This window comes from Limulus polyphemus, unplaced genomic scaffold (assembly GCF_000517525.1).
Source record: "Limulus polyphemus unplaced genomic scaffold, Limulus_polyphemus-2.1.2 Scaffold4, whole genome shotgun sequence".
Lineage (NCBI taxonomy): Eukaryota > Metazoa > Arthropoda > Merostomata > Xiphosura > Limulidae > Limulus > Limulus polyphemus.
This window is the reverse complement of record NW_013665614.1, coordinates 1,569,163-1,578,988: the sequence shown is the minus strand read 5'-3', so window position 1 is coordinate 1,578,988 and position 9,826 is coordinate 1,569,163. Positions and strand designations below refer to the sequence as shown.

At 33.1% G+C, this 9,826-nt stretch overlaps 1 protein-coding gene across 1 annotated transcript in view; it reads left to right on the top strand.

Moving 5' to 3' along the window:
* The window catches only part of LOC106472076, a 14,630-nt gene that overhangs the window by 4,239 nt on the left and 565 nt on the right, over positions 1–9,826 (top strand). Inside the window, exons 3-5 of the mRNA XM_013932739.2 lie at positions 937–1,035; positions 3,639–3,710; positions 9,142–9,234. Of these exons, the coding sequence (XP_013788193.1) occupies positions 937–1,035; positions 3,639–3,710; positions 9,142–9,234 (264 nt within the window). The remainder of the gene's footprint in view (positions 1–936; positions 1,036–3,638; positions 3,711–9,141; positions 9,235–9,826) is intronic.

Genomic DNA, 9,826 nt, shown 5'->3' with positions numbered 1-9,826 from the left:
AAAAAAAAAAAAAAAGAGTGCTTGGGGGCTTGACAGATTAAGATCCTTTCTCTTAGATAAAGCACTGTGGTGGAAACAGACCACAACCCTTTAATCTGGTTACACCAAGTAAATAATGAAAACTGCTGCGATAGAGAAGTTTGATTTTAAAGTACGTTATAGACCAGCGAGTAGCTTGAGTTATTAAGATCAACCTGTGACCTCGCTGTGGTTAAAACTAACATGTATTGTATATAGGGGACTTAATATCCATGAATAGTAAAGGTGGAATAGAGAGGGTATTTCTCAATTAATTGTGTCTATATATATATATGTAAAAAACTGTGAACTTTTTAAAATTTTGTGATGATAATTATAAAAAAAGACTGCAGACTTTTGAAATGTTGCGTTGATATATGCATAAAGACTGAAGCTTATAAAATATCTATACTAAGACTGTGAACAGTCGTGTGATATATGTAAAGACAGTTAAATAAAGACTGAAGCTTATAAAATATCTATACTAAGACTGTGAACAGTCGTGTGATATATGTAAAGACAGTTAAATTATAACTGTTCCCCAAAAGTTTGTTTGTTTGTAATTAAGCACAAAGCTACACAATGGGCTATCTGTGCTCTGCCCACCACGGGTATCGAAACCCGGATTTTAGCGTTGTAAGTCCGCAGACATACCGCTGTGCCATTGGGGGGGGGGGCTTCCCCAAAAGTCTGTGAGTGGTGAACCCATCTAAAGAATAGTGTGATGATACGCCAGAATTTCGGAGCCTGTTATATCATCGAGATTAAAAAGAAACACAGCCAATGTTTTGTTTGAATTTGAATATTTAAAATGTAAAAATGTTTAAGTAATTATTCACATACTATAAGTGACCAAATAAGCTTATTACAAAACCAGATCTAAATAGGTAGTTTTTTAAATTTGTTTCTTATTTCTAGGATAAAACCAATTGGGATGGTTGTTTAGATACTGAGAACTTCACAGATAACAACGCTCTTCTCACGGCTATCTGTCAGAGTCGGAGGAATTTCAGAAAGGTTAGTTATGATCTAAATAGTATTTTAAAACACATATGTAAGATCTCACACAAAACGAGTGTACTGCTGGTAATAATTTGTAGACAGTTAAATTTCCAAGAACATATTCATTTTGTAAAATATGATACTGAATCATTATTTACTAGTATACCATTAGATGAAACTATAGATATTTACTATTAGTTGGTATTGAAGGATCTAGATAATGTAAATGGACTATCTATAAAAGTATTTTAAACATTACTTGAATTTACAACGAAGGAATCTCATTTTCTGTTTAATGGGCTTACTTAGCAAAAACTTTATAATGTATCAAGAGGCTCGAGCTTATGTATTTCTTAGTTATCATGACAACAATGGAAAAACAGTTAGACTAGCTTGCTGGTTCGCCAGTTCTTCTGAATGGTAGTAAAGTTAATTCAAATAAAAATAATAATAATAAATAACCGATGTTAAAAATGGATAAATAATAATGTGTAATTAATCCTTTATCTAAATCTAATCTGTAAATTTCTTAAATATAATTAATAATAATTACAGTTCACTTACTTCATTTAGCTCACACCATAATAGTTGTTCATGACATTGATGGTGTAAATAACATCTTGACCTCAACTAGATTCTTTGTACCTCATTTGTCCTGATGAGCCCTAGTATTAGACAAAGACCTCTTCGGTACTAGATATGACAGATACAGTGTGGACGACATATTAATACATATTCCTCTTTGCTTTCAATCATAAGTTCTGAGAATTAAAGAAGTGTCAACACCATATGATAACTCTATACAAAAGGAAATGCAGAGATAACACTTTTTGCAGTTTCCAAGAAAAGGAACCAATCTAAGGAGTTTGAAGTATTTAATTAGTCAACACACTAATACATTTTTCGCGATAAAAAAATGGGTTAGCATTTATTCATACTTGTATTTTAAACAGTAGCAAGTAGTTCAATACAAAAGTGTTTTATGAGCCGAATTCTACAGGGTTGTGTTCACATTTCGAGAGTTTCGTCCCATTGGTTTTAGGGAAAATATTGTAAACACATAACCAAATATAGCCTATGAAGGAGGAAAATATAATTAAAAAGTGTTAAGTTAAAAACTTTGCTCTCCAAATGATATTAAAAGAGTAGTGAGTTAGGAACATCGAATACAAGATACACCCTTGTATCCAATATCCAAAACAAATCACAATAATTTTATAATATTATCGTTTAAAATGGGAAAAGATCTTAAAACATTATCAATTTTTCATCCACAAGCAAACTTAGTTTGTATTTTTAACTCAGGTTTGAGACTGAATATATATATTTTTTTTAAATTTCAAATATCGAACTGACAAACTGCAGAAGTCTAGAGTAGTTTTCAAATTCAAGTACTTGCGGTGTAACCTGAGATATCTAGGATCTACCTCGAGGATATTTCAAAGTCGTATAACAGAACACTGAAATCTGCAAACCAGTTAGCCTTCCTAGTATTGTAACACTATGTATGGTAGTTTGTAATGTGGTCCCCATGCAAAGCCATTTTAATATATTAAGGGAAAATCGATATGAAAATGAATTGCGAAATGTAAAAGCCTTGACCATATTAAGTATGGAACTGGCTTTAAATCTGAAGTCCAGAGTTTTACCATTATACACGACATTGTAACTCCCACCTTAACGATTTAACGATAAATAGGCTTACGTTCAACATTTGTGCTTTTAAGCCTAGTTACATTTTACAGTTGGGAAAATACTATTAAATATTATTTTAACCTTGGATCATCTGAACAGCTGTGAATTACGAAACAACTAGATTACATAGCCCCAAAAATAATAATACTCTTAATATACATATTGACTGATTTTGCTGTAAAAAAAAGAAACCAGAAATTAAAAACCATACTTAGTATAAACGTACTTTAAGATTTTTATTGGTTTGTTTATTTTTTTAGACCAAAACTACACATTGGGCTATCTTCGCTCTGTTCACAGCGTAGAATCAAACCCAGTATTTTAGCATTATGAGTCTATATACTTATCACTGGCCTACGTCTGATGCTTATAACGCTAAAAATCGGGTTATGACACCCATGGTGGGCAAAACACAAAGAGTTCATTGTGTAGCTTTGCGACAACAAAAAAGAGATAATTTCATACTTTAAAACTCGTGCAACATTCACAAATGTGCCACAATATTTGTATTTGTTAATAAACATAAAAGTATAAACTTCAAAGAGAGAACATATCAGTCACTTTACCTAAAAACAATGAAAAGGGTAAAGTTTAGTAAATACGTGAATTTTAAACTAACTGAGCCAACAAATTAAACTTTGAAAAAAGACAAGCCTAAATCAGGATGTCTTCAGTTTTTCCAATGTGTGGGTAACTAGTAGCTGATACTTTCATGGGCTTCTTAAACTTAAACAGTTAGGTTATTGAAAATATTAGCTGATGGTTATTAAAATGTTGGGCAGTTTTATATATTTTGATTTTAACTAGTGTTTTCAATAATGTTGTAATTTGTTTATGTTTGTAGGAAATATAGTTTTTATTTTGTACATAATAATCAATTGTTTATTTTATTGGCTGTTTCTCGGTCACTTTGTTTTCTGTAGATGAGAAATTGTTTATTAGCAGCCGCGATAAGAAGCTGGAGAAATGAATGGAACGAGATTAGAACAACTACAGTAAGTGGTGGTTAAGATAAGTACACATTGTTAGCTGGTAACCTGTTAAAGAAACACATACTAGAATTTAATCTGAAGAAGTAAAAATTGAAACCTCACTTGAAAGACTTGGAATTCATTAATTTTATTTTATATGTACCCAAATACATTTTGACCTAAATAAAATTTCGAAAGCGGCATTCCTTACTGTAGTCTTAAAATTAATTTATCAAAATGAAAAAAACAACAACAAAAGAACTCATAGATACGTCAGATCCGAGCCAACAATTTTGTTCATTGATCTGATGTTTCAGACAATTAAGCTACTTGAATAGATAGGACTTCGCCCAGTTCTCACTTATCACTTTCTAACATTACATAGAGCATTTATACCTATAATAGTGACTCACTTTGAGCGACTGGAGACATAGTCTGATATAGATTAATTACACTTGCGGAAAAAATAAGCATGTGAGTGGGAGACATTAACATTGTCTGAGATAAGAAAATGACCCAACAAAAAACCTAAAATAGGAAAAATCAGTTACTCTAAGTACAACATAAGATATAAAAATATAGTCAGTCTTTGTTAAATTAATTACCTCCCCGAAAGAAATAATATCAAACGTAATCAACAAACATTTCGTGAAAGAGCAGATTTAGAGGAGGAAAAACGTCTACCAAAGCAAGTGATTCACTGTGAGGAAAAACGTCTACCAAAGTAAGTGATTCACTGTGAGGAAAAATGTCTAGTAAAGTAAGTGATTCACTGTGAGGAAAAATGTTTAGCAAAGTAAGTGACTCACTGTGAGGAAACACGTCTACCAAAGTAAGTGATTCACTGTGAGGAAACACGTCTACCACAGTAAGTGATTCATTGTGAGGAAACACGTCTACCAAAGTAAGTGATTCACTGTGAGGAAACACGTCTACCAAAGTAAGTGATTCACTGTGAGGTAAAATGTCTACCAAAGTAAGTGATTCATTGTGAGGAAACACGTCTACCACAGTAAGTGATTCACTGTGAGGTAAAACGTCTACCAAAGTAAGTGATTCATTGTGAGGAAACACGTCTACCACAGTAAGTGATTCACTGTCAAACCAATATTTAGTCATAAAAAAACGCAGATATATCACTACTCTCCAGATTAAGCTTAATGAAACCTTCAGTGTTGTGTTTCAAAATCATAATACCAGGTTAAATATCTTAACTGTGATCAGTATGTAAAACGTGAAAGATAAGAGACATCAAAATCTTTAACCCTAAAAACAATGTTGGAAAGAAATGGAGAAAAGATGTATATTAAGTTAATGTCAGGATTTCGACAGTCATCAGTATTATGGACATAGATATTAGTGTTGTCTCTAAAAGTGGTGTATATAGTAAAATTGTTCGTGTTCTGTGTTGTATGAATCAATGGTGCCACCCCCCAGGCTGCAGTTAAAAAAAAACACATTTAGTAAAGCATTGAGGGTGTGAAAGAGGACGGAAGAAAGAAATATTTCACCTTTCTTCCTCTCAAATAAATTATGTTATTAAAATAGAAAATTGTCCTCCTTCTTAGAGCTCATGGAAGAGTTGCTCTTCTATGTATCCACTTGTAGGCACCACTGGAATGAATCCGTGTTAACAGTACAGAACTGTTCGTATGTTTTATATTCTAAGGCACAAGAAAGACTTATAAACTTATATAATAAGAGTAAATAAAAGGATAAATGTTACATAATAATGAATGGTGCGAAAGGTTTGTGTTCGGTTGGTGGTGAAGAATCATTTTATATACTTCGTAGTGGGTATATATTCCACACATATATGAACATACTTTTCACCGATCTCAATGAATTCATTTGCACCCTTATGGTCTACCAAAGAGTGTCATGAGGGCGGCGCTCGGATTTGACCCTATGTCACTCCTCGGGGGATAACTGTCTGTCTGTGTATTCGCAGCGGCTTCATGCCTATAGTTTTTTTTTACATCTACTCTTAGGATCTTCCGGGAAGTAACACAGGAGACCGGATTTCGTATCTGACCCCTATATCAACCCAGGAGAACTTGTGTTCCCCATGCTTGCTATTCTGTTGATCTCTAACAAACTTCGGAGGCACCCTTAGAGCACACCAGGCAGTAAATTAGGCAACTGGAGTTCGGATCTGTCCTATCTATGACATCACCAGGGGCTCTTATTTATTGCCCATGATATACTGTTGATTTCTACCAAACTTCGAAGACGCCCTTGGAGAGTGACGTAAATGGGTTACTATTTGTGTCTCAATCCAATATCACTCCTCGTGGTCCTTGTCTGTCTGAGTGTCCTGATTTCACACTTTCAGTTTTTGACGAATCTCAACATATCGTGACAAGTACCCTTAGGGCCCTTTGGAGAGTCAGATCGGGTTGTAGGGGTTCAGAACTGACCCATATCTTTATATGGTGGCCCCTATGTGTTATTTTTGTTATTCTATTAATCTATACCAAACTTCGAATGCGTCCTTAAAGCACAACGGGGAGGGATATATGGGATTGACGCTCGGATCTGACCCCTAACTTCCCTGTGCGTTGAACTGGTACGTTAGCTAATAAGTTCATAATCATATACCTATGTATTTCATAAGTTTATAATCATGTAAAATTTACAGATATATCTAAGAACTTTTAATCGCATGGTAAGTCAGCGGTACCTTTCCAGACTTACAATTCTAAAATGTGGGCCTGGATTTCCTGCGGTAGACAGAGCGCAGATAACACAGGCCTGCGAATTTAAACTTCATAAAAGTTGTTTCGGTTTTAATAACGGATTTTCCATAATTCAGATACGCAGATTTCGAAAATAATATTATTATTTTTTCTATCACGTAAAGATATATTACAAATCGGGAAGAAATAAAACAAACTCTTACTTAGATCAAATTATTATTTCGTTTACCACAATGAAATATTTTTATTATTATGTTTGTTAACAAAAATACAAATAAACTGAAGAAAAGGGAAGAACATTGATGTCAAATGAATATGCATCCTCATTCATCCTGACTTTTTTGTAAAATCTACGTCTTGTAGTCTCAAAACTACGTCTTGTAGTCTCAAAACTACGTGTTGTGGTCTTTCTTTTATGTATTGCATTATTACGTTTTGTGAAACATTTGTAGGTGATGGGGGAAAATGAATATCATTTTCAGATTCAGCGTACAGGAGTTACTGTAGAACATATAAAAATTTCAAGATAATAAAACCATCGCAGACCTGTGTAATCTATTATGTGACTTTGTGCTAAAGCAAACAAACAATCAAAAACGTTTGTACGATGAGAAAGTTTAAAATTTTGATACTGAAAATTTAACACCCATCCACTAAGTGGAGTACTCAAGTTAAGTTTTAAAATAAGTACAAAATTGAGTTTGAAATAATTACTTTTGTCTCAAACTTATGAGTTTAATAACATCTCTTGTATGTAGTTCAGCAAGTGTCAGTGTTAATGATTCATTGCTTTAAAATTGATTGTTAAATAAATAGTTGCTTTATTCATAGTGATAATGCAAATTCGGGTTTTATATGTTTTGTCTTAATTTTTGAAGATTTTGAATTATATTGCTGTTTTAATTTAGGTCCTTAAACGGTTCCTAGTATAACAAGGAAATTAATCAATTAATCGAAAGTCTATTAGATAAATAATTTTCTAAGTGTACTCATTAACATCCCTATTGATAGACGGGTTAGCACTGAGTATGTTAAATTTTGATACTAAGCTCAAATTTGCTGAAAATGTTAACATTGATAAAAATCCAAAATTCCTAGTTGTAATATGACAATACTGGTGTATAAAGAATGAATTATGGTGCTGATGTTTGAAATGTCAACGTTTTAAGTTAGAGAATCAGCAAAATATTCATAATTAAATAACACTGACTGGATGGTACGATTTTAATTCATTTTTATATGAACGTCTTTAGAATATAAAGAGAGAGAGAAGAATTTCTACATCAAAATCCTGAATATGTTACAAACATCAATGTCTTCATGTAAAACATTCATAATTAAATAAAAACCAAATTTCTGTTGATTGTAGGAAATTAAAAACCTCTTTTTTGGTTTTAAATTTTAATGGATAGAAAGTCAGACATTTTTATTAAATGACCATCTATAAATTGAAAGAATAATGTCAGTTTTCAATGGCTTTAACTACTGAAGCTATTAAACCAAAAATTCTGTTTTGGACAAAATGGGCGAAATATTTTTGGTCTAAACAAGTGTATTTGAGTTTTTGAGAATTTCTCATAATTTATTCTCTTAGTATAATGTTTTATTCCCACCTCTTCATTTACATTGGATGTTTTCTCCTATGTTTGTACGTTGAAGATAGTAAATCAAATATACGGTTGACTAAATGAGATTTCAGTTATTTTCTCTTTCGTTATCTCAACGTTGTTTAGTTTTAACGATTAAGGTTTGAATTATCTTTGTCCTTTACAGAAACGAGTGGTTGGGCAGGAAAAGTTCAGATGTGATTCCTATTAGTGCAAGGAACTAGTTATTTGCAAATAACACTTTCCGATATTTATAGAAGTCTTGGGAACTATTGTCTTCTGTATTTCATTTTTCAGTTTTTGTCAAACATTTTTGCTCATGTTATTCATTTTAATTGCTTGTTTCTTAAGCCCACAGCTGCACAATGGGCTACTTGAGCTGTGCTCACTGCAGGAATTTAACCTCGTATTTTACCGCCGTAAGCCTTCAAACTTACCGCTGAGCCAACAGAGGCATTCATGTTAGTATATTTTTTGGCTACTGAGGTTTTATGTTAGTAATCTCGTATTAAATAAATTTGCATTGGAATGTATTTTTTGCACATCCTGAGGAAGCGTCCTTATCTGTAATGTTAATTTACTAGTGACGTCATTAACAGTTAATACTGAGGTTGAAGTGGCAAAAACTGCTATTGAATTTTTTATGAGTTTCCTGGGGTTTCATCGTCTATTGTACTTCTTTGTTTGTTTGAAGTTAAACACAAAGCTACACAATGGGCTATCTGTGCTCTGCCCACCACGGGTATCGAAACCCGGTTTCTAGCGTTGTAAGTCCGCAGACATACCGCTGTGCCACTGGGGGGGGGGGGGCTATTGTAGTATCACGTAGAATTTCTGAAGCATATGACGACCGTGAAAGTGCCCTGTTTTCGACAAACAAAACTTACAGCCTCGTTTATAGTGATTACCACTAGAAAAAGGTAACGTGTAACATAAAGTAGTAATGCTTTACTTATGAATAGTAAATATTCATACGTAAAAAGCATCTTTATTAAATCGTGTAAGAAGGCCTTTTTTCCTAAAGTAGAGGGCCAATAAATGTAGCTTCCTTTGGGTACTTTGATGGTTGTAGTAATGATAGAAATAAACGTTAAAAAATGATTATAATATAGAATATTTGCACTAATCAAGTTATTTTCCCGGATGTAGCGTGTTCTAAGAGGGGCGCAAAGAAGAATCCTACGTCGTCAGTTGAGAAACGAGATACTTTCATCAAGGGTCGGAGCAGCAAATAACGCAACGGTGGGAATCCATATACCAAACCTTTTGTTGTTTTTCCTAACTTTTACCTCTATACAATTTACTTTAAAGAACAATCAAGCATTAGTTACTTTAGTAACCTTAGATATTACTTGGTATTTCGCACTATTAATAGTAATAATGGAGATAACTTGGTATTTTGTGCTTCTAATAATTTTATATTTTTATATGCGGAAACATCAGTTAGCTGAGTTCTTGAACAGATCTTAAAATATAAAGTTTGTAAATGAAAACATCGGCTCATGTAGATACGTAGATCTTGAAAGTCGAGTTGTTCAAAATTTGTTGTTTAATTCTATTCTGCAATCTTTGTGACACGACCTACGTACCGACATGTACCCACATCCATAAGAAATAAGAGTGTGAAAGAAAATAATTTACCATGTCGCTCCTGTAAAACAAAAATTCCACCACAAAATGTGAATCAGCGATTGGCCAACATTTACTAGTGAACCAGACTTGTGTTGACAACTACACGGATAGCAGGTTTAAAATTATTGCAAATGGTCTGTCAACCTTACATCTCTATATTTTTGGAAGCCACCTTTATTAAAACACATAAACCTGTCCTTTG